At 44.0% G+C, this 25,876-nt stretch overlaps 1 protein-coding gene across 1 annotated transcript in view; it reads right to left on the bottom strand.

Annotated features, from left to right (window-relative positions):
- Positions 1–3,557: 3,557 nt before the first annotated feature.
- WDFY2 (WD repeat and FYVE domain containing 2) overlaps positions 3,558–25,876 on the bottom strand; it is a 114,455-nt gene continuing 92,136 nt past the window's right edge. The window contains exons 5-12 of the mRNA XM_006259868.4: positions 22,471–22,621; positions 19,810–19,922; positions 17,064–17,190; positions 14,857–14,962; positions 11,412–11,513; positions 8,136–8,266; positions 6,959–7,067; positions 3,558–4,666 (exon numbers count right to left, since the gene is read on the bottom strand). Of these exons, the coding sequence (XP_006259930.1) occupies positions 4,637–4,666; positions 6,959–7,067; positions 8,136–8,266; positions 11,412–11,513; positions 14,857–14,962; positions 17,064–17,190; positions 19,810–19,922; positions 22,471–22,621 (869 nt within the window). The 3' untranslated portion in view covers positions 3,558–4,636. The remainder of the gene's footprint in view (positions 4,667–6,958; positions 7,068–8,135; positions 8,267–11,411; positions 11,514–14,856; positions 14,963–17,063; positions 17,191–19,809; positions 19,923–22,470; positions 22,622–25,876) is intronic.

Here is a 25,876-nt window from a genome sequence, read left to right as displayed (position 1 = left end):
CATACATACATACACACACACACACATACACACACACACTCTTTCTTTCCTTAACACTGTCATTATTTCTCATTTTTACCATTAAAAAGTTTCTCCCCAAATCCCAGACATACCTTCCTTTAACAATTCTGAATGTATGCATTTCAAATCAATTGTCCAGGTGCACTGGTTTATTATTGACGCAATTCACAATAACAGTGGATTCTATTCGCTGTAAACAGTACAGTGATTTGTTTTTAAAACATGATTGGGTGACTAGATTTCCTGAAGGACAAAGATAGCAAAAAAGGGACAAAAGAAAATCTATTACATTTAAAATCAGAAAAAGAAGGCGGCCAGCATGGTCTGTAACCCTCTATCCCAGCAGTAACCTTTACACTAAAGAACTAAAGAAAAACAAAAACAAACAACAAAAAACTTGTCACTATAATCCAGCTACCTTTGGAATATGGATTTTTTCTTGCTTTAATCCTCTGTCTAATGTAACAGCCCTGTTCAAAGACTCCCTGCAACTGCCAAAAAGAAATAACTTATTTTTGTAGATAGCACCATTTCTTTTTCTTTCACTTTGCTTTTAGCAGGAGGCAGCAGCAACCAGAATCCTGGGTTCCATGCTGCTCAAAGGGACAAAAGAAATTGATCTCCTGACACTTAAGGCTGGACTCTTTTTTGTTTTTTTTAATTTTGCAAACGTCAAATCCTTCTATACTTCCATATGGAAGATAAAGGACGACGATCTCAAATTAGACAGGCCTATTTTAGCCTTCTAGAGAGATGAGATAGAACTCTGGTGAGAACCACACAGTATCATGGCGAGAAACAAATTTCTCCCCTCAATGATATTTCACTTGTATGACTCCTATTGTCCACTCATCTTGTTGGCAGACTGCATGTGGAAGGCCTTACAGTCACTGCCTGCATGTTAAAAGCCAAAAAAAAGACAAAAGGAAGTTATTTGTGGGGCTGTCGCCTACCCAAATCTTATTCACCACACAAACTAATGATCAAGGAAGGGCCTTATTAGAGTTGGCAGGGTTGGAGGAAGATTTTTCTTACCTCACGGTCACCTCTCATAGTCGAGTGGTTCTTTGGACTCCACGAAGCCTGACTCTGTCTGGGATAAATACTTTGGCTCAAGAGAATAATTTTTTGTTTGGTTGATTTGAAATTCCCAGATACTATGGGCGCATCCCCATGAGCGGGACTGTGCGTTTCCCTGGGGACTAATAGCAATGGCACATATTTGTTGCTGCTAGTTGTCCCCAGGGCTGCCCTTGCATAAACTGCCCTGGGTGGGGTAGGGGAGGCTGGGACCAGCCCAGGTGCTCGCCTCAGCAGCCTTACCTGGGTCCTGGTGGGCCTCCGGGAGCAGCAGCAGGGGTGAGATGGGTGCATGGAGCCTAGCCAGCAGGTGGAGTATGGCTCTGGCCAGCCAGGCTCTGGTTTCTGGCAGCACATGCTGCAGCCACTGCTTTTTTCTGCTGCAGTTTTTTTTAGACGCTAGGATTTCCCGGTATCTAATTTTGCCACCACGCTACAAATATGTAGAGCAGCAAATGGATTCATGAGCACTACGTGCGTTTCGTGGTGCCTCTAAATGCTTTGAGATGCCACAAATGGCATGTTTCCGCTCTTGGGGATGCAGCCTGTGGGACCAAACATAAGGACATTTTTTTTTAAACTGTTGTAAGCTGTCAGAATGCCAATGACTTCAAAATTTAGACCAGCTGTCCAGTAGGTTTCTCCTGCTTCACATTTCTAGGCACCTCAGTTTAAATTTAGTTCTGTTCTTCCTGATGTTTCATCCATCTTACTAGATACTTGCTCAGGGCAGCAGCAAAGTTAGTCAGGCTATAAAGGTAGCAGTCCATTAGTACCCTGAGGTATTATGGAACAGCCTAAGGCAGCAGAGTTTCACTTTAGCTAAGCAATAAGTGTGTTTGAATGCTGGCAAGCCACAGATTGATCTTGCATAGCTTTGTCAAGAAAAATAAATTTCAGTCACAAGAGCCAGATCATGAACCACTAGTCAGTGTAAAGGAGAACATGAATGGCTGGTGGCCATGACAAGAAGTAGGCAAACTTTAAAAAGAATTAACATTCAAACTGGGAAAGAATCTTTTTAGCTTATTTTTTTGACAATACATGCTAACTTACACTGATGACGAGAGCCAGATGCTAAATAGCATGACCAATAAATCCAGGATGGCACTGCTTTCAACAGGAGGTAAATACATTGATGAATGAAAAAAAAAAAAAGTAAACGGTGGCGAGAAGATTGATCTTCCCTGCCCCACACAAGAATCTACTCAATTGCCTTTTACCATAAAAACCAATAATTTACAAACCAATTGCACTTTCTATTCACCTGTTAAGGTAGTTTGCATACCCCAGGTAAGAGTAGATTTTCACAAGGCTGCAATCCTCTACGTAACCCTTCCCTTGTAAACCACTTTGCAATCTAGACTAGTAAAGGTCATTCAGTATCATTACTCCAGAGTATAAAGGGAGACTGTGAAGTCTGGACAGGGGCAAATTACTTCAGAGCTACCAGCAGACGCGAGTTTGGCCATTTTCTTCTTGTATCCTGGCAGCTGGGTCAGTGTCTCAACAGCAGCCCCATGTGGAAGGTCCTGCAGTACCTTCCAAGGTCCCTCCATTTGATCTTAAATTATTACTGTATTTACTCGAATAGAAGATGATCCTGATAAGACAGCCCCCCACAATAATTAGATTCTATATATGGAAACTTTATAAATGTGTTATAATTTTCCAGGTATAGAATCTAATTATTGGAGGCTTGAATTGAATTTGTTCCCCTCCCACTGCTATAGCAGGGAAAATAAATTGGGGGAGTCAGGGAGCCCCTTTGCTCTCTGCTTCCCCTTAACTTTTTTTCCCTGGCAATCCCTTCCCCTTACCATCAGATCCTACTGAGCACAAAGCAGCGAGAAGCAAATTTAAAAACAACAACCTTGAAATTAAACATGGCTGAGAGGGGATGAGAGAGGGATTCTGGGTGAAGTATATGCAATGCCATGGCTCAGTATGACTTGAAAAACAGTTGGTGGTGAGGGGGACTGTGCTTAATGGGTACTACCATATGCCTTATTCAGACGGGCTGTACTAATCTATTTTTGTGGCAGGTTCCCATCAGCATGTTTGCCTAATGTTGGGCCATGTGTTTTATAGTCATGCTCAGTGTTAGCTGCATTTAAATCAACTTCAGAGTTGGTTTCTATTGCTAAGCACATGCTGCTTTTGGCAGCAGTTTAATGATAGACAGTGTATTTAGTGAAATTTCCTTGTACACAATTGTAAGGCAGGTGGCTTTTTTTCCACCCATGCCAATAGGGGTGAGGGAGGAAGAAGAGGAACCTTGTCTCATTCGAGTAAATACGGTATTGGCCTTGAGAGAAGCTATTTGCAAGTGCACCAGCTTGGAAGAATCCAGAGAGATGACCTAGCAGACAGGACCTCCTTAAAAAAAGGAGGGCAATTTTCTTGCCTATTAACTTTAACAATGCCCCTGTAAAAAGGTCATTTGGACCAATTCCGGTTTTTAAGTTGCCTTTATTTTTAAAAGGAAGTGCCCATTCTGACTGCAGAACATGTGGGTGTAATTCAACAACCTCAGACAAGATCAATAAAGAAAAAAAAATAAAAAAAATCAGTCATTTTAAAATAAATAGAAGTAACCAGATTGGGAACAAGAGTGGGGGAAGTGAATTTAATCTCCAGCAATACAGAACACTAAAATGATTCCTCCTGAGGAGCAGCAAGCTTATCAGGCCCAAACAAATTTGCTTAGGCCCCACTTTATGCCCTTCCACAGTTCTAAGCTCCTGCCAGTATTTTAATTTGAACCAGTTTGCACAGACTCAAATTCAAAACCGGCCTGGATGCTCCGTGTTAACATTGAGCTGAAAAAAATTAATTTCAGCTATTGTAAAAGGAGTTGCTAAGCAACCCATCCCCTTCATTTTGCAATTTGTGTGGCAAGGGAAAAGGACAGGAAGGTGTCTATGAAACTCAGTACCATCACCACACCTGGGAATGATGTTTGCTAAAACATGTAAACAGGAAAGTCCTTTTTGGAAGTGCGATAATCCCTCAAACCCTTTACAATGCACCTTTTTGTTAAATATAAGACCTGACTCAAAATTCCTCCACAAGAGAACACATTAGCAAAACCCATCACAAATAAATAGGTAGTCTCTGTGAGGGGGGAGAGGGGAATTTTGACAGCTTTGTATACAGTATGCGGGTGTTGGAAACATTTCAAACCAAGGAACCCGTCCACACCAAGCAGCACGTATCCCGACATAACGAAATACAAAAACTAAATTGCACTACACAGGTTTTCCAGACAAACTCAAAACACCTGAACGCAGCCAGATTGTACAAACCATTAGTTAAAAAAATACCTTCTTGTATATTTTTTAGAACAAGTTGAAATAGAGTCTCTGTGCAAACGCTGAGCCTTGATCTAGCAGAGGACTTAAAATCATAGATACATTAGTTCCTTTTTCATCTGCCGCACACACTGCAAGATCTTATCTTCTGCAACATGATTAGGGTTAGGGAATCTGTTTCTTCAGGAAGAAATGACTTTTTACATTCCAGTGATGCATCATCAAGAAACTACTGGTGTCATATCCCATAACTGTTAAGAAAAAAAAGTGATATGTAATACTGGACAAGTGTAATATGCTATTCTGTTAAAGAGAAGCATTAGGTCAAATATGGAAGCTAAAGTTTTGAGAGTTCTTGACCAATTTGACTCATTTCTTTACAAGGAGAATATCTGTTTCTGAAAGCTTTCATTATCCATGTCAGTTAGACAAAGGTATGCAAAGGATGATATTGTTATTCTTTAATTGGGTAAGACAGACCTACAGAATAGGCCTTTCAGAAAAACCAGAGTCAAGAACACTGCACTTCTGCCAATATGACTGATTAAAATTATGATCTACAGGTCTCTCTTTTTAATATGATGATTATTCCCATCCCTTTGTTATGAACTCCCTCAGAATTAACTTGCTCTGCACTGACACACCTTCCATCTAGTCTTTACCCAGGAAATACTAAGATTAGATACTTTGATGTACACCACGATTGGACTTCCTCAGGGAAAAAAGGTAAGGTTGACATTTGCCTCAAGGTAGCTGGCACATGTCACTCTCCCTTCTAATATTAAAAAGTTTATAGATGGAGACTTGTGTCTTCCTAACAAAAACCACTCAAGTCAGTTCCTAGACTAGGTACACTGTGGATCAAGTTGTTTTAGCCTGTGGTCTTCACAAGGAAGAGGGGAGGAGGGGAAAAGGTTACCATGTACATCTTCTAAGCTAAATCTCTAACAGTTATTTCCACATATTTTCCTAGCATAGACAAACATTGAGACCTCTGCCCACAAACATTCAAGTTGCGTATGCAAACAAAAGCTGCATTACAGTTACTCAGAATCAGCAGGGAAAACCTGTACTGTACTGGTAGAAAACAGGGCAGAATGGTACTTTGGAACTAAGTTTTTAGAACCACGTCCTGCCTCCTGCCTGACTTTGAATTAACATGCCTAACTGTGTCTCTGTACTGTACTGTTTGAATATGATGAAGGAATATGATTTAAAAAGGCAATTATTTTAAAATGAGATGTTGAGCCTGTTTGCTGAAGAGAAAATGTTCTACCCCTGTAATTTATGAGCTCACTTGAAATTCTGACCATTTAAAACTGTTTTCAGTGTTTCACAGCAATTCCTCCAACTCTCTAATACTTTGGTTACTGCTTGGTTAGAGCAGTTTTTATTTTCACCCAGTTCTTACTATACCAGTGCTCCAAATACAAAGCTCAGTAAAATTATGGTACTTGCTTTGGCCACTGATCAAAAATCAGAATTAGTCTGGATAAAAACAGTAATTCCATTTAGTTTTAGCAGATCACATTTTCTTCCTACTGATTCCCTTATTAGCACACCTGAAATCACAGTGTGCTTACTTGCATGGAAAAGGCACAAAGTTGTTAACAGACTTAGGTGTAGAATTCATTACCTCAATACCCAGCCACAGAACCTGAAATAGTGGTTTTCACCTGAAATACAGTCTACTCATCCCCTGCTAGACTAGCAGAGACACAAGGTCAGAGTCAGTCTCTGTGGGCAGGGGATATGTTGCATCAGTATTGTTGCTCAGTCACTTGGGTCCCCTAGCAGACATTACAACTGAGATGCAATTAATCAGATATTTACATGTTAAGTAGCAACCTGGCCACATGTTCATGCAATTATGGCACGAGAAAACAGGGAATAAGCCACAAAATTATTACACAAAATGTGTAATAACTTTGTGGCTATTTCCCATTGTGCCTTAAATTGAACACGTGTCCAGCATGCTCCTGGGGATAGCAGCGCCAATCTGCCGACTGGTGCTCCCAGCCATGGGAGCCACCAGAGTCCTTCAAGGCTCTAGACTGCTTCCGGAGCTGGGTGCGTCCATCAGCTTACTGGCACTCCCATCCACAGAAGCACCAGGGTTGCTACTTGCCAGTGGAGGAAGAACCTAGGATCAACTCAGCCTCACCCTGAATCAACAACAGGGTGGATCAGATCCCATTGCACCTTTAATGGAACATCAGCCAGTGTCCTAGGTGACATACAAATAGGCTCAAGGACCATTTTGGATCAACTGAATTATTCCACTGTGTGGTGGCCCTGCTTGCCTAGATGTGGACCAACCACCAGCAGAAAAGCATTGGCGACTCCTAGTATGCCGAAAGAACCTGAGCTGCTGTGGAAGTGAGCAGGTATCATGAAAGCCTAGAGACTGCATGGACCAGGAGTAGCTCCTGTTATAGGCGGGGGGAAGAAACTTAAACTGTTTGGGAAATAAGAGAGCAGCGTGGGGGGATGGGAAAATGGGTAGAAGGGGGAATGAACTAAAGCTATTTGCTTACTCTTACCTTAATAACCTTGTCTGTCCCAGAAGTCAATAGCCATCCCTTGGTTGCATCAAAGTGTACATGGACAATGTTGTGCTTACTATTATGGAAAGTGGCTGTGGGTGCCCGTCTACAGGAAGATAAAGCATCAGAAAGAGTTAGCGAGGCCATGACTGCAGGGCTGAAGAAAATGATTATTTGAATGGTAACATAAGATATTGATTTTTCAATGGCTCTTGTTATCAAGAGAGAGGAGTTGGCTTTGCTCTCTTTGAAGGGTATAAGCCTGCTCCTCACTGGACACAGAAATGCTAGCAAAATGTTAAATGGAGAACTGGCTTTAGCCAAATGATGCCACTGAAAGGAAAGGAAGTGGTCTTGGTGAAGTAATACAGAGCTATGACAGAAACCCTTCCTCTCTTGCCCCTGCCTTTGAAAGGTTAATGCCAGAATTTCTGGAACAGCATGGGTTGAACTCCTAGCACCTCAAAAGGTGACTTAAGTGTTTCCATATTTCTGAACCAGCCTATGGCAAGGCAATCTATTTCCATAGGAGAATCTTTAGTATTGCAAAGTCCAGGACAAAGCTTTCAAAAAAGGTGGAGGGTAGGGTAAGAAACCAGAGCTCTAAAATCCACTGTTGGAGGTTTTTACTTTGACATTGTAATAATTTTTTGTCATACTTCTTTGACCATGTATGATAACTGTAGACATGTAGTAAAAACCAAGTTTTCAGCTTCAGTGACGAACAGATAAGAATTAATTCTACTCGGGCAACACAGTTCATTCTCCATCTTATACAAGAATAGTTTCAGATGTGAGGGAACCTACATGCTCCCAGCCTTTGAATGTCACCTAAGCATTCCTATTTACCTCTTACTATCTCTTTATTAAGTGAATTATCCTGGCCCAAACCATTTTGACCTTCCCTGAACTCCATTTTACCCATCTTTCTGGTGACAGGCACCCACAACAGGCATAGCTGTTCAGGTCTACCACATCTATAGCCCTATACAGGAGAACTATTAGGTGTTCTCTTCAGTATGAACCTATGAAGGAAGAAGACCCGGCTTCTTGAAGGAAGAGGCATTTTGTGGCATTCTGCAACAGTCCCTGTGCACCTACTGCCTCAGACAATACATAGGCAGAGCTCTGCATCTCAAACCCTTTGGAGGCAAACTGGCCTATTCAAACTTACTCCTCATCTGTGATAGAGGCATGACAGCTATCGCAGACCCGCACTTCAAACTCAAATCCCATCAATGGTATGGAGGAGCGCTTGGAGCTGCATTTTCCACACACTGCTTTCCCACACTTCCGGCAGTGATGCTGGAAAAAACAAACCAAAAAAGGATTCCTCAGAACCAACACACACAGCAGTAATTTAGTTCAGTCATTTGTTTCAGCAAAAGCCACCTGGGGCTACAGCCCCTGAAAAACAGTAGAATCCTCACTCATCTCTTTCAGGAGAGGAGGGAAAAAGGCTGGAGAAGAGCGTTTGGTAGGAGGAAGAAAATCCTGGTTCCAAATTTTGCATTTTGTTATCTTTAACACACAACCCCCAGTTAAATTCATGATGCAAATCAGGAACCAAAGGCCAAATAGAGGCAATATGGCCTAAGGGAGACCTTCTGGGTGACTTTGGGCAATTCACTAAAGCCCCAGCTACACATTATATGCATTGTACAATAAATTTAGACCAGCCATGTGCAAGTAAGACCAGCCACAAGTGCAAAGTAATTATCACAGGATAAAAGTGACCATCCAGTTACAAAAAGAGCCAACCAGCTATAAAGGTAGTGCTTGAAAAGGTATAAAAACTCCATAGCTGGTTTCTATTCAGCTGTAAATTCAAACGTGCAGCAGACCCCTAAGAGGAGGTGCTACTGAATGGTGAATTTAGATTAAAGCTACTTTACTTACTAGTAAGTTTATATTACCAGTTGCAGTAGAGATTTTTGGAAGCCTTTTTCAGTCTCCTTAGTGCAATATTGTCACATGGGGACAGCATTCCTATTAGTGTGTAAGGACTTAACACACCCAAAGTCATGTTAAACAGGTTGAATGTTGCCTGTGTGGGACTTGTTCTCTATCTGTTTTATCAATTACCCTCTGCATACTAGACCAGCCCATCCGTAACATACAAGAGTATGGTACCTGGCCATCAGGAAACTTTACTTCTTTAGTCACTAAGTCTCAAAGGAATATCACCACTACTGCACGTCCAGCAAGGGGAACACAAGAAACATCACCGGGGATCCAGGGTTTCAGTTCGCCATGGAAAAGATCTAGTAAAACCTGGATTTTCTCATTTTAAGGAAAAAAAAACCTGGACTTTCTCCTTTAAAGGAGAAAAGCACTGGGAATGGTGGGTTTCCTCTTGCAGGCTGGCAGAGTTCCAGCCTGGAAGGGGCTAGGGGGAGTGGGAGAAGGGCAATCAGCAGGGGATGCCATGTGTATCTGTGCACATACACATGCACATGGCTGCCAGGCAGCCTGGAGAAAAGCTCCCACAGGTAAGTCCGGCAGCGGGGGTGGGGATTGAGGCTCTCCTAGTGAGGGAAGGAAGGAGTTGGACAAGGCTGGGGCTGTTGCCCAGCTGGGTGGTACGTGCGGCTTGGGGCCTGGGATTGGAAGGTGCGGCCACAGGGCCCAAGTGGGGAGTGGGACAGGGCTGTGGGTGGTTCATCTGGGTGGCAGGGGGCTGGCTCCCTGCTGCTGTGCTCCTGGGGAGGGTATAGGGGGAATGTGTCCCTCAGATTTATACGCAGGGTGGGGGCAGGTGTGATTTTCCCCCTGCAAGCTCAGGCTCCCCGCCCTGCTGTCCTCCCCCCAGGACCTCCACTGCCCAGTGGGGGGGTTCCCATGCCTCAAGACAGAGTGGGGTGGGGAAGTTCAGTGCCACAGTTGCAAGCCCTGGAATGCTATGGTGAAGCGCTCCCTGCCTGTCCTGCAGCAGCAGGGGTGGCAGCTTGGAGTTGTACCCCTCATTGCTGCCAGGTGGGTGGGGGGGTGCATTGCCATGGTAGTGCAGAGCTCCCAGCAGTGGCAATGAGATTCCTCACCTAGTCCCACTCTGCCCTGCTGCACTGGGTCCCACATGCTGGGCAGCAGAGGCCCCAGGGAAAGGGCAGCAAGGCGTGGATCCCTGAGTCTGCAATGGGCAGCCCACACCTGACTCACCCTATGGGCTCCACTCTGGCTGCTGCCGCCCATTGGAGAGGGGGGAGCTGGGCTCCGCTCCACCATGGCAGCCACTACTTCCCATGGGTGGCAGCCAGGGTTTGGGTGCTGCTGCTGGGGCAGGTGGCTGTGGACCTGGGTCCCTGGCCCTGTAGCCCTGGCAGGTGGGAGCTGCCTCTGGCAGGGCTGGGGCGGGGCGGGAGCCTGTGGGTGGAGAGTGAAGGGCACCAGCACAGCCCAGGAGGCAGTGGGTTGGGAGTGAGGGGCAATGGCATGGGCAGAGCATCAGCAAATCAGGGCTGCTCAGTGCCACAAAAAAGAAGGGGGACAGGGGGAAGAGTGGGGAGACCGCTACAGCTGGTCCCATGTCCTGGTAAGTGACAGAGTCAGGGGCAGCTCTGATTTCCCATGATAAAAACCCAAAATGAAATGCCAACACTTATAGGTATTTAGAATTTATTATAGTGATTGAGGCACTGATAGGCTTCCAAATTGCAAATATATCAATAAAACATTGTGTTCAACTGATACCTATAGATAATGGTGTTTCATTTTAATATGTTAAAATGTGGATTTGGGGGTTTTTAAAAATCAGAGAATTTGAGTTTTATCAGAGAATTTGCAATTTTTGAACAGACAACCAGGATCCCTGAACATCACTCACAGTGAACCTACTCTGGGTCTCTGTACTAGAATTATGTGGGAAAGTTTCTCCCACAGTTAGCTTTACAAGAGTGCAACGCTATCACTGGCTACCATTAGGAGTCCAGATACCAGGTTGATAAGCACAATAACAGCATATATACCAGACTACAGCTGTATATTACTATATTTATCCGAATCCAAGATGACCTCCCAATAATCAGATTATACACATGGAAAATTATAAAATGTGTTTTAATTTTCCATGCATAGAATCTAATTATTAGAGGGCAATCTTAAATTTGTCCCCTCCACTGCTGCAGTGGGGAAAGCAGTGGAAGGTAGGGGCATGCAGTGGGGAAAACAATAGTGGTGGGCAGGTGCCCCTTGCCCCCACCTCTTGCCCCCTTAGCATCTCTCCCCACTTATCAACCTCGTGCCCTCCTCATACCTGTTGCTGGCCATGGCCCTGGAACCACTACACAGTGCAACTGCTGTTGCTCACAGTTGCCTGCCCCCCCTGCCAAAAGCCTTTAATTACTATGCATATAGTGGAGAAGAGAAAAAAATTCTTATATGAAAAGTATTGCAAGTGTTTCAAGAAGTTTTATGTGAGTGGATGCATCAATACAAAGAATGTAGTACAAACCTGTCTAAGGCCTATTTTCTTACTGTCCCACATCTGTTTGAAGTTCCAGAAAAAAGGCTGGTCACACTTTTGACAAGAATCACTGTCTAACCACTCGGGTGTCTGTAACACAAAACAGTGCTTTTAGACGGAAAAACTTCACGCAGGCATCTAACAATAGAACAAGGGGTGAGGATTCCATTGTAGTAATTATATTTAGATTAATTTGACTAGAAACAAAAAGTTATTTGAAGCCTTCTCAGAGATTGATGTTGTGCTGAGCTCTGTACTCTGAAAGCTTCTGCAGGATTAAGATCCTGTACCAGATGCATCAAAATGATTCAACTGTGAAAATAAAGGGCCAACTCCCCCCCCCCCCAAACTGGGATGTTTAAAATTACACATCTAAAAAATGAAAGTCCTGTCTGAGCAGTGCTGAGCACCACCTGCTGGCCACAGCAAGTTAAAAGTACTCCAAATTTCCAAAATTGGGATGCCTCTTTAAGTGGCAGTGTTGGAAAGTTTTGCCCACTTTTAAAAAAATTATAACTGGCATTTCTGATCTTACTGCTGCCAAACCAGCAGAAGAATCCCCAAGATAATCAGTTTCTTGTCCTGTGCCTAACATTTATGCAACAAAACCTTGATGTTTGCAGTAAAGAATTTCCATTTTCTGGTACAACATGGCTTTGCTCTTCATGCTATAAGAGAAGTGGGCAAGAAGCTCTAAAGGCATATCCAAAATACTGTCTGCTCCCCACAACAGCCCTGGGCGTAGGGAGCATTAATTTACTTTTTTTTTTAAGCAGGAAGCAACTTTGGAGCCTCACTTCTGTCCACACCAGTGTTTTGCTGACATGTCCTCTGCTGGTGCACACTCTCAAGCAGATGTTACCTCACTGGTTCTCTTCTCTACCCTCACTCTTCAAGACAGTGACAACAATTCAAGTGCCCTTTCACATCAGTACATATTAAACTCATTTAGACCTAGTAGAAGAGAACTGTTTTAGGAACATTTCAGTTAAGTATAGACATAATGGATTGCACTATCAATCCTTCAGCCCCACACCACCTTGATCTAGCCCTGAGCTGCTCTGATCTGGCTTGACTGGCTCCTGCCCTCCACAGGTCTGGAACATTTGGAACAAGGGTAGCAGGATTTAATGCTGCCACCGCTCCCCCACCACCAAATTTTCATAACTGTGGGAAACCTGGTGGGCTGAATGAAAAAGCTCTGCAAGCCAGATTTGACCAGTGAAAGGCATAAAATACCCAATTTGTGATTAAATAAGATCAGGCTAGAATACAAATACAGAAAAAGCCAGCAAAGTAGAATTGATGACAGCCTGAGGCACTGGCTCCAGCCTTCCACCCAGGAATGAGTTAAGCAAACTGTTGATCACAGCTTGCTTTGTCAGTGTATGCTAGAGGCAGGTGCTTTAGAGGGCAGACCCTGCTACTGACCATTTCTTACATACTTTTTAATTAATTTGAAGTCTGTAGATTTATATGAGTGAACTAAGCTATCATCTCTAAGCCCTTGAACACTGCATTTGAAAAAGGTACACTGCTTGTAACAGCAACTGCTCTACAGTCCAATGAAGAATGAGCTTCTATCATCTTTCAAGTATCCCTTTCCTATAGGCTTAGTTGGAGATAAAGGAGTAAAAAAAAATATATTTAAATAATGACTTAGTCTCGCTCTTTATTGCAATTTGAGAGACCCAATAGGAGTGGTAACATCAAAGCAAACACTAAAGCATACATTAAGTAGAAATATCTAATCAGTAAAAGATACAAATGCTAAACCAGAAACATTCAAGAAAAGTGTGCCAAGAGCACAGAGCAAAATATTGTACATTAAATCCTAAGGGTTTATGTTTCAGAATTAGTTTAGCTTAATATGCTCCCTACTGAGTGGCTGATTATGGCTAGCCTGGCTCATTCTTGTATTTAAAAAGACTGTATTTACACCTGCTGCTAAACATTGATGGAACTAATTGCATTTCTTATCCTATTTTCAACCAACATCAAGTAATAAAAGCATTTTGTTTTGTAACAAAGTGCTTCAATTTGCACCTTTGAAGTCTCCTTCGCCAGATAATAAAACAACATTATTTCTGGGTGTAAAAATTGCATCAATAAAGGAAACATCTGTCAGGAGGGAGGAAGCAGCTCAACTTGTGCGTTAGTTTTGAAGCTGATGACATCACTGACAATTACATCAGCAATTAAAGGGATTGTCAGCTTGAATACTGATGAATTTTTTTGGGAAAAAAAAAAAGTGGTAAAAAGTTTGCTGCCCCTGCCAATTGCCGTGGTTTTACAATCCCATTTTTCACATTGTTCACAAACAGGGGAAGAATCTTGCTGGGAAACGGTGAAACCAATTTGTCCCAGTGCTCGCAAACATATAGAGCAAAACAGAAAATAAAACCTAATTTCCCTACCATCTCTACTTCTCTGAACTCATTCAGTTATAGTAATGAGGTGTCACTTGTAATAAGAGTAAGCAAGAAGAGTGTTTTTTATGCCAGCGGTGTCCCTTTCAGGCATAATTCCACACTACATAGAGTGACTAAATATAACCTCACTTTTCTCAAAAAACAACGTCCTGTAGGTAATTTAGGGCCATGAGCGAATGTAGACAAGGCCTTAAGCACTAAAGCATCAGTAGAGTCTGCAATCTGATGTGGCTGAAGTCCACAGGTGCAGCAAAGTACAAACTGAGGCTTTGCAAAGATTGATTTGAGTCTGGGTTTAACACATTTCAGAGTAAAGGTAGGTCAATTTAGCTGGATCAGCTCAGTTAATGCAAATCCTGTACATCTTTGTCTATAGTGTTGTTATAGCTATTCTAAAGCGGGTGCAGGATAAGGTAACACTGACTCCTTTTTCTTCTTACCAGAGATGCAAAGCTGATGCAGTTACAAAGCATGTAACGAGACTATAATCTTTCTTGTGCCTCAAAAGAAGTTCCAATTAGTTACATCTGTGCAAAGCTATTAAAGGTAGGTAGGTTACACAGGTGTAAACTAAGGCTATAATTTAATGATTTTTAACAGAATAGGAAAAAACTGGCAAAATGTCAGCTGATTATCCAGAACTGGTAGTTTCTCTCTATTTTTGGTTTTTAAATGCCATCCATTATTTTTACTTGTAAAATTATAGTATTTCTTATTTAGTCGCTGCAAAATGAAAGCAGAACACTTAATAAGTGTTCTTCTCAAAAGTAATCCTAAGGGCATAAACCAGTTAGCTATACGTAGAACAAACTCTCTGCCATACAAGCTGTCTTGGGCCACATAGCACAAAACACAGTATATCATTGTGTGCACGGTGGCTGCATACCTAAGAACACGAGTTTCCTTCTCAAGAGCTTCACGTTCTAGATTACATTACTTGAGAAAGCCCCTTCTACCCGTTACTCTGCTTTAGTGATTATCAACAAGAACTGCTTATCTACCTCTTGTCTCTCAACATCCATATTCCAGACAACAATTCCACCATCTGCACCACAAGAGATGAGCTGTCGCGTATGATGAACATAGGAGAGAGACTGAACTTTATCACTGCAAAAGAAACAAGACCGTTAACAACAAACCCTTTACAACTAGTAGAAGGATTTTAAGATATGACCCAAGGTAAAGCAACCAGCTGGCCAATGTGCATGATCTGCAGAAGAAAACGTACAAAATTTAGCAGCTGTACTATTCAAGTTAGTTGGAAGGTCTATACCATATAGCATATTGCAGAGTCTGCAACGTTTTTGGGCACAGTGCCAAAAACACCCACTACCTTGACTCGTAAGATACTGGCGTGCTGGGGTGAACAGCACAGGAGCTGCGAGGGGCCTAATCCTTGGTGTGGCAGCACAGCTCCAGCCCTTTCCCTGAGGTGCAAGTGCCATTTGCCATTGGTGGTGGAAGGAGGAAGAAATAGTCTCATTTGGATTTGGGTAATGCCCTAAGGCAGGCAACTGCTTTAGCTCTGGCCCAGGCCCAGAGCTGCTGCCACTATTGCTGCTGCCTGTCCGGGTTCAATCTGAGGCATGTGGTAGGCAGGGACAGCAACAGTAGTCGGAGCAGCCCAAAACATCTGTGCGCGTCATGTAAAAATCACGTCAGACCAGCTCCATGTACTGGGGGTTGCCACCATCTGGCCAGGGCCATCATGTGCTCCATGCCCCAGGCCAAAGCTGCTATGTAAGGTAAAGTGGCAGCTGGGGTGGGGAGGCAGTCACTGGAGGGACACAAGGTGTTGGCGGGTCAGGCTGCCTCCCCCTGCACTACAGACCTGGAGGGGATGAATTGAAGATGCCCCTTCAAACAATTAGATTCTACACATGAAAAAACACTTATAATTTTACATCTATAAAATCTAATTGGGGGGGGGGAGGTGGGAGGTAGGGAGCAGTAGTTTTAAATTCAAAGTCATCTTGGATTTGGATAAATACAGTACTTGTGGTTTGAGCTGCCACTGAAGAAGTGGGTCAGAGAGAGGGGTGATGGTCTGACACACTGGGATTAAAGATCTTCCCTTCATACTTTCTGGCTCTGGCGCACACATCTGTTGAGAAGGGTTTTAATGTCTGCATATGATGCATAATCATATGCAGAGATTAAATCTGCATATGATGGCTCCTCCATTCAGCAATGCTGTTAGAAGGCAATCTTCTATCTCGTACTATATCACACTAGTATACTGAGAACTTGCTAACCCCAATGGCAGCACATGATGGAAATGCCACCACAGCCCACAATGGTTCTGTTTCAGTGCATCTTACAGACCAGTCATACCACAGATGAACACAGACTTGCAAAAAGGTGATCCAATGCTACAGCTATAAGCCAATGCAGGTCTACATTTGTAAGCTTTGTAAAGATCTGAAAGTTTCAGTGTTCAGGGGGTCTTGGCAGATGTGGCATGCAGCAGAGCAGAACCCCAAAATCCAGGCATCCCAACCAAAGAAACTGCCTTTGAAGAGTGAGTCACTCAGGCAGTGAACACAGCTACAGGTTCTCAAATTCTGAAGAACATGTGCATATGGAGGTAATCTTAAAAGTCTTTCAGACAAAGTCAAAGTTGTCATGTTCCCACTTCATACCCCACCCCAGTCTAGTCCTACTGACTCTGACTATCCCCTTTTCATTTATTCCCCTTTATAACAGCTATAACAGCAGAACCCACTTTTAACTTCTTCATAGGAACCACAGGACAAACAGTATGCCTTTGAATAAAATACATTACAGATATAGACAGACATTTCTTCTAAAAATGGCATACATCTAAAGTTAAAGCAGTAAAAATTGCCTATGTGCATCACTGAGGTTCTGTCCTTGTAAATGTATATTTAAAATTTCTTATACTTGAGAATCAGAAAGTTAAGTGCATTTTAAACGTAAAAGCATCTTATATCTGGAGGAGTATGGCAATTGCCTGGTAATCCTAGTCTTGCCCCTAGAGGGCAAGAATAAGGAGCCTGCTATCAAGACCAGAAAACAGAATTGATCAAGGGGAAAACTACATCATTCAGTGTAGTTAACACTAGTGATGCACAAGATGCCATGAACAACACATGCATCTCAAAACACAGAGGTAAGAGTATACCCCTTGGCTTCATTTCCACAAATATGATGGCTGCCTTTTTCTCCCTCACAAACACAGACATACTTGTGTCCTTGTAGTTCGATGGCTGTTCCTTTCCTTCCTCCTATATCCCACATAATGATGGAATGATCCGAGCTGCCCGAGAATAGAATTCGTTGCACTGGGTCCCAACAGAGAGCAGTGACACCACCTGAAAACAGAAGACATGTAGAAACCAGTCATTTTATTACCAATGAAGGCAATGGGAAGGGAAAAAAAAGAATAGAGCCAAAAATGAGAGTCTCAAAATTTAGAAAGGACATGATTTGTTCAGACATCCAAGGGGGCTGTTCTGTGCAACCAGAACAGTGTACTCCCAATAGAAAGGCTTCTGGCACACAAACAGCAGCCCTGGAAAGCCAAGGAAACCAGATTCCAATGTTAATGCTGATTTTCTGTAGGTGCAGACTCAGCCATAGCTCCAAAGCTTATGCACACTGAGCCCAAAAACAGTAAGCAAGCCCTGGATTAAAAAGCCTCTATATAAGTAGCCAGGGAGTTGTGATGGGGTGACCCATATCCACCCCTTGGAACTAGAGCTTGCAAAGTGAAGCTGTTGGGGAAAAGTGGGAGGCAGTGCCTTCAGAGTATCTCAGCATGAGGACTGAACATTTCTGCCTCAAATCCAGCAAGTCAGTGGGTGTTGAAGTGCAGGTCCCCCTCTCCATCTAAAACAAAAGCAGCCTGCCTGGCCTGAACTGGAGCTGTAAGCAAATAGGGAGAGCTGTTCAGACCAGGGATGTTGTCATAAGAAAAAGAGGAAGTGCTGAGGGGAGAACAACCCATACACCTCTTCCCTCTCTGGAGGCATATGCTGTGTAGTGGTGGCTCATCTCTCACAGGGCTATTGTTTAAGTCTTTTGTGGCAGAACCCCATCACCAAAGCAAAACATGACCTGTACTGAAGCCTTTAATTTCATATGTGCTTGTTGGCACAAGCTAGAAACACAGTAAAGCATTTCCCATTTTGAGCAGTACCAGTGACTGTGGGTGGAGCTACAGATAAACAAAACTACTTGTGTGCACATGTGTTAACAGGATTGGGTCCTTACGCAGTTAGCGTATTCCTCAATTAGGGCTTCAAGTGTTGCAGGTCTTTTTGATACCGTATTTTAATTAACACCTATTAGGTACACAGTGTACAGCAGGGGTGGGCAATTATTTTGGGGGGAGGGCCTCTTACCCAGTTTTGGCAGGCTGTTGAGGGCCGCATGGGTAGCCCCACCCTGTGACAGGTGCCCCACTCCTTGAGAGGTGCCCCACCCCCTGGTCACCATCTTGGGACCAATGTCCCAGGGCCAGCACTGGTGGGGCCCAGAGTGGGGCACAGGCTGGCAAGGATCCGTGCAGCTGGGCTGGGCTGGGCTGTACCAGCAGGGAGTGGGGAGCTGGCCCGGCTCCATAGAGCCCTGCCGGCTGGGATCCCACACACTGGCCACCCTGCTCTGGGCCCCGCTGGCACTGGCCCTGGGACACTGGTACAGTCCCCGTGCTCCCACTGGCTGCCTGCCTGCTCACACTCAGTGCGCCCCAGCCCCGTAGTACAGGCAGGGGGCAGCACTCAGCTCCAACCCCTTGCTCACCAGCAGGGAAGAAGCTGGTGCTGAGCATAGGGAAAACTGGCCCCTCGCCTGCCCCATGGCCGGCGCTCCCTGCTGCAGCTGCTCACAGCCCACACGGGGCTGTCTGGAGCAGGCACAGGCAGTCTCATGCGGGCTGCAGCGTGGGGCACTGGCCATGGGGCAGGCGAGGGGCAACTTTTCTCTGCACTCAGCACCACCTTGTAACCTGCCCCACTGCCAGCCTGGCAGTGGGGCCAGGTTACAAGGTGGTGCTGAGCATGGTGGGGGGGAGGAAGAGAAGAACCCCAGCCCCACCCTATGGCCGATGCCTCACACTGCAGCCACTCGCAGCTGGCCTGGGGCTGCCTGTGCCTGCTCCAGACAGCCTTGTGCGGGCTGCAAGCGCCTACAGTGGAGGACACCGGCCGTGGGGCAGGTGAGGGGCCGCTTTTCTCCACGCAGGAAAGGGGCCCAGGGAAAAGCTGAGAGTGTGTGTGTGTGTGTGTGTGTGTGTGTGTGGGGGGGGGGGGGGAGTGGCTCTTCCCCCACCCCACGCCTAGTGCTCCACGCTGCAGGTGCTTGCAGCCTGCACGGGGCTGTCCAGAGCAGGCATAGGCAGCCCCATGCAGGCTGCAAGCAGCTGCAACGCAGGGCACCGGGCGTGGGCAGGGAGGGGCCACTTTCTCCCTCTACGCTCCTTCCTTGCCCCAAGTCCCTCCACCCCCACTTATCTGAACTTCCCGCACTGCCTGGTAGCTAAGTGCTCCCAGCCCAGAAACCAGGGCTGGGGCTTCAGGCTGGGGGGTGGGGCAGGGCAAGGCCTGCTGTTGTGGAACCCAGCCGGGCTTCCCCTGGGTCCTACTGCCCTTGGTTCCTGTCTTTTTTTTTCCCCCCCTCCAGGAACCAAGGGGAGAGAAATATTAATTTTCTACATTTTTTTTTAGGGGCCCCGCAGGCCAGATAGAATGGCCTCACAGGCCAGATCTGGCCCACGGGCCATATTTTGCCCACCCCGGTGTACAGCATTTTCAGTCTGACCGCTCTTCTGCTTATACCAGTCTTTGCCTTGCTTATGGTTTAAGCTGGTCTATTTTCCCCTCCAAACCAAGCATTAGTTGAAACCATTGCAGCAGCTCATATGCAGCACACTACAGTGACGCTGAGCAAACACAAAGAACCAGAGAAGATCATTTCATAGCAAACATTACCTGTATGTCCCTTGAACGTTGTGACAAGGCTGCAGGACTGCGGCTCTAATTTGAGAATGGTTACTTGCCCAGAGTGATCACCAACAAACACATGTCGTGTCTCAACATCAAATCTGAAGGCCAAACATTGAGGAAAAGTTTTGCAAAATCCAGGAAGGTGTTCTGTATTTTGGGGTTATTATAGAAGAGTATGCTGCATTTTTATGAACAATTATATAGTAGTCCCTAAATGTTTGAATACAAATTATTGTATTAAGCTTGAATTACATGTATAAACTTCCCTCTGCCCCTACTAGCTAGGTGCTCTCCCAACATTAGTGATGGAATAATGCCCAGAAGGAAGACGACTTCATGTCATCCGTGGCAACTGCTGTTTTGTTAAAGCTGTTTGAGCCCATATTTAGGGAAACGTTAGCCTGAACAGGTGCATCCTGTCAGGTGCTCTAACCAAAGCGCGTTTGGACTTGTTCTAGCCAAATTAAGGGAATAATTCATTTTGACAGGTCCCAACCCCCATAAATGTTAGTGTTCTCTCCTGTATTCAGCCAACTGTTAGTGCTGATAGCTTTCACTGTGACCAGACCATGCACAAGGAAACGTTAGAGAAAATCTGGATTTAACAAGATAAGGGAGTTATTAGCTCTACCAAGATAATTGCCATCTTTCTGTATATTAATCTCAACCAGGGCCACCCTTTGACATAATATAGGGGTCCTATCAGAAGTGGCTTTCCAAGTTATCTACTTTTGCCAAGAGTGTCTGGACTCCCAGGGACTAGCAGCCAAGAGACAGGCAAGACATTTACTTGAAAATCAGCATCATTTACTAATACTGATGCAATTCCACTTTCACCGTGTACCTTTTTACACTTCTCATTTTGCTTGGCTAAACACTGAAGATCAGGTGGCTTATTTTACCTGCATGGACAGAAGAGGAGTTTGTCCTGTGGGTCTCATCTAGCAATATACTGCAGCATTTGTCCTGCAGACTCTCCAGAAGCACTTTGACATACTGTTCACACTACTGATACAGGTCAGCTGTTATCTTGGTCTCTACCCTTTCAAAAATACCAGGTTTCTGGAGCTCTTTTTGATTGGTGATAAACTGAGTGAATGTTTCTTGTATTTTGGGCAACTGGGATTAATTTAAGAAAATAAAAGGGATAGAGCAGGAGTGCTCAGCCTCTGGCCTGCATGCCAAATACCCCAAAACCCCTTCCCCCATGTGGCTGGATCGGGAATGGACTGCTCCTGACCCACTGGTAGGGTAGCTTGTTATGTTTAATGCTTTGAAGTTGTATCTGCTTATAGTATTGTTTATATTTAGCCTTATTTAATAATTGCTTAAGTTTTGTCCTTATTAACTTTTTATTTTTTTTATTAGCTGGCTTTGAGTTGTTTTTGTAAAGCTGATAGGTGCTCATTATAATATATCTTTTTATTTTTATCACCGAGTTCTTTTAACATAACACAGGAATGGATTGTTACCAGCTCCAATTAACTGAACTTGGCACTAACGAGTTGAATCAGAGGGATAAAAGAATTGGATATATTAATGAAAAGTGATAAGGTAGACCAATGGACAATGCCCAAAGAAAGACACCGGAAAAAGGCCAAATTAGGAGGCGTGCTCATGATGGGTCTGTTAGACAAAGGAATATGCTGACAGGATAAAAGATGGACAGTATGGTGACTTCAGAGAGACCAATCTGAAAGCAAAGAGTCAAAGGAGTGAAGCTGAAGAAAAGCATAAAAAAGGGGGAGCAAGAAAGCTAGTCGTTGTCATAAATCCAGCCTTCAACACCTGTCTGGACTGTCCCAGCCCACAACATACCCTTTGCTTCCAGGAACTGGAGTAGCCGTTTTTTCTGTTGAGCAAAGTAACATCTGGGATTGGGTGAGATTATTGTACTGAATGTTTCTCCCTCTCTGAATATAGAAACTGCTAAGATAATACTTGTTGTACTAATAAAGTTAGACTTTGATTTTAGGACACTGAGTTGTCGGCATTCGTATTTCACATTCCATTTAAGGGTTAATTGTTCTTTAATGATCCCCAAGCACTATCTGGTAGACAGAGGTGCTAACACACCTCCATGCGGTCAGATGGGGCCCAATGCCCCTGTCCTGGGCACTGGATGAGGACCATCAGCAAGATCCAGCCTATGGCCAGATTAGGCACCACACATCCAGCCCACTGGGCAAAAAGGTTGAACATCACTGGATTAGAGTGACCTTTAGGAATCAAGTGGCCTTTAGCTAGTCCATATTTCAAATGCATACTGGTCTGTCCCATGATGGAAGGTTCATTCTCATTACTTGATATCAAAGTCATTTAATTTAACCGTACATGCACAATGTATGCTGGCCTGATTGTGACCTTGGTTTGCTCCTGTCCATCCAACAGGCTGGATGTTGAAACAAAACCTCACCAGTATCTCTCACTAAATAGGTCACTGATCAGTTTAAAAAGTGATGCGCTCAAAGCATGAGACACACAAAGCTAAAAGAGCCCACAGACTAATGTTTTTAAATTGGCTTTTAAATAATCATTCTCTTGCAAGGTCTGGATTATATATAGCACAAGAGGCTTACAAAAATAAATAAAAGAGAGATGTGCTAAAGAAAAAGGAAAAAGATGACATTGCATCAAAAAGGATACTGAAGGCCACAAGCGCCTGCATTGGTACGGTACCCTCCCAGTCGCTGCCCGCTCTCCGAGCAATGCCACGTGAACTGCTTGTCTTGCCCTGTGCTTAGCACCCACTCCATCTCCAGGACAAACAGAATCATCATAACTCTGCTCTGGTGTGCTAGAAATGAAACGGACAAACATTATATTGAAGTCTGAGACAAAAGTGCAAACATTCAGTCCTTCCCAACAAATCAGTCATACAAATCTTTATGGACACCCAAAATGCTTATTAATACAAGAAATTTAAGTCAATGGGACTACTCCTGTAAGTTACTACACAAACCAGTAGGGGCCCTGCATGTCCTACGGTTTGTACGGTGATTGCAAAGTAAGAACTTAAGGTAGTAAATACTCCCTTCAGCCTTACCAGCACTTTCCAGGAAGTCTATCAAGACTAAGGCTTTATTGTTTAAACCTGTTTTGAGGAGGCCTGCATAATAGTGACACAGACAGTTTGTGTCATTCGGGCACTCTTGCCCGTGCTACCAGTGGTGACGCTGACCCCCCAAAAAAAGTAGTCATAGTGTACACAGTCTTAAGTTGAAGAAGTTGCATTGCAACTGAGAACTTTTGTTGCATTGCATGAGAACTTTTTTGTTTTTAGAATAAAGTGTGCTATATTGAGATCAGAAACAGAAAATCATCAAAAGCTTTTCAGTTACAAGGACCCAGAGCTCAAACCTTTATTACTCATATTTTAGCCCATTAATTGTGAGCCTTATACTGAAGCTGACTTCTTAAATAAAAGGAATTTGCTTGAAAGGACTTACAGAATTGTACCCAGCTGCAACAAAGCAGTAAGTGCCATAGTCCTTAATACAGAGCCTAGCGGTTAATATAGTACTGGGACTTTGAGACGTGTCACGCTATGCAGGCTTCTTGCATTTGTCTATGTGAAAGCTGACACACTAGAAAGAGATCAAGCATTTCTGACAGTTTTATCATATCTGGAATATTCAAGAGCAAAATTACTCACCAATTTTGATTTTAGCCAAAAAGGCAGAGATTCTTTCCTTTTCTTCTTCTAACCCATGCTATGTAGCCACCCTTGTCCAAGTCTCTTTAATTTCCTTCTACCCCTTCAACTTTGTAAATTCCCTTAACATTCACTAATAAAAGTTGCATCTGTTATCAGCAGGGATCCTGGTTTTCTCTGATTAATAAAAAGCCCCTCAATTTTTAGATAAAAAAGTAATCCCAAATCCACATTTTCCCATGATTGAAATGAAACACCACTATATATACCTATACCTATATCTCTATATATTAGTGTTTCATTTTAATTACTGAAAAGTGTGGATTTTGGGTTACTTTTTTAAATCTGAAAAGTGGGGATTTTTTTTTTAAATTAGAGAAAACCAGAATCCCTGCTTATCAGTTTGGATATAGAACCTTGAAACTCCTCCAGTGAGCACAAGGGTGTCACTGGACTCCAGGTCAGGAGCCCAAAAGACAAGATAGAGGCAGGAGAAGAGGCCTACAGGTGAGATGCTTGGTGAACACAAGACATTTCCTACTTCCACTTTCCTACTGTTGACATTGAGCTGGTGCACAATCAGTTAGAAAAGTTAGACATTTATAAGTCAGCAACACTGGATGAACTTCATCTGAAAGTGCTGAAGTTGCTGGCTGAAGTCACTGTGGGACCTATGGCAAAACTCACAGTGCTTGGGGGAGGTCCCTGAAGAGGGTCAATGTTGTATCCATGCTCAAGAAGGGGAGGAGAAAGGACCCAGGCAACTATAAGCCAATTAGCCTAACTTCTATCCCAGTGAAAATCCTGGAAAAATTAAATCAAGGAGTCTATGTGCAATACACTTGCAGAAGGTAGGATTCTGAATGACAGCCAGCATGGCTTTGTCACAGGCAGGTCCAGTCTTACCAAACTCATCTCCTTTTACGACCACGTAACTCACCACTTGGATAAAAGACAGGAGGATGATATTGTATACCTAGACCTCCAGAAGACCTTTGATTTGGTAACCCATGATGTTCTCACAGGAAAATTGGAGGACTGCAGGCTTAACTGCTGAACAGTTAGGTGGGTAGGAAGCTGGCTGCAGGGAAGGACCCAGAGAGTTCTAATGAATAGATCTGTATCACCCTGGTGAGAAATGGCCAGTCGTGTCCCTCAGGGGTCAGTGCTTGGTCCAGTGCCTTTCAACATCTTTATCAATGATTTGGATGCGAGGGGGAAGAATCTCACTGGCCAAGGTTGTGAATGACACCAAGTTATGGGGGTAAGTGGTCATGCTTGAAAATAGGCTGCATATACAGGCTAGACAGGCTAGCAAGTTGGGCAGATCAGAACCAGATGAAGTTCAACATTGTGAGATGTAAAGTGATCCATCTGGGGATGAACAATCCCCAACATACTTACAGGCTGGGTGGCACCAAACTGACTAGCACAATGACTGAAGAGAACCTAGGGGTAATACTAGACCATAGTAGGAACATGAGCTGTCAAGACAATGCTGTAGCCAGCAGGGCAAACAATACTATGGCATGCATCAACCAATGCATCTCATGTAAAACTAAGGAAACGATTCTTTTGCTTTACTCGGCATGGGTGAGACCGCAGCTGGAGTACCGCATCCAGTTCTGGGGTGCTACACTTCAACAAGGATGTGGAAAAGCTTGAGAGAGTCCAGAGAAGAGCAACCCGTATGATTAGAGACTTGCAAGGCAAGCCATATGAGGAAAGGCTGAGGGCCTTGGGTCTCTTTAGCCTAAAAAAGAGAAGGCTAAGAGGGGACTTGGTAGCAGCTTACCACTATATCAGGAGAGTACATCAAGGGCTCTGAACAACTGTTCACCAGGACACCCTTGGGGAAAACCAAGAGTAATGGCTACAAACTCCTGGAAGACTGTTTTAGGCTTAACGCTAAGAAAAACTTCATAGTTAGGGTGTCCAGACTGTGGAATAAGCTCCCTCCAGAGGTGGTGCAATTACCTACCCTGGAAATCTTCAAGAGGAGACTGGACGGTCACCTTGCTGGGGTCACCTGACCCCAGATGTCTTTCCTACCTAGTGCAGGGCAGCTGGACCCAATGATCTTGCAAGGTCCCTTCTTGCCCTTCACAACCTATAAATTTATTCGTACTCATAAAAGTTACTGATGGGGAGAAGTTTCTTAGTTCAGATCATATAGGACCTGCTGAAGGTAAATCTTTAAATTTGCATTTGAATGCTGGGTGGGGCAGAGTGGGAACTGAGCTTTAGGGATTCAAAGAACAGATCAGATTTCTGATATCAGCTTCAGATGGCTGAGGGAAATCCCCAACTGCATGTTTTTCAATTTGCCAGAGGAGATGCAAGAAAAGAGACTGATTACAATCCAGATGTACTCTGGTCAAGTAAAAGTAAAGGACA

Source organism: Alligator mississippiensis, chromosome 1 (assembly GCF_030867095.1).
Source record: "Alligator mississippiensis isolate rAllMis1 chromosome 1, rAllMis1, whole genome shotgun sequence".
Lineage (NCBI taxonomy): Eukaryota > Metazoa > Chordata > Crocodylia > Alligatoridae > Alligator > Alligator mississippiensis.
This window is presented reverse-complemented; position numbering and strand designations above follow the sequence as displayed.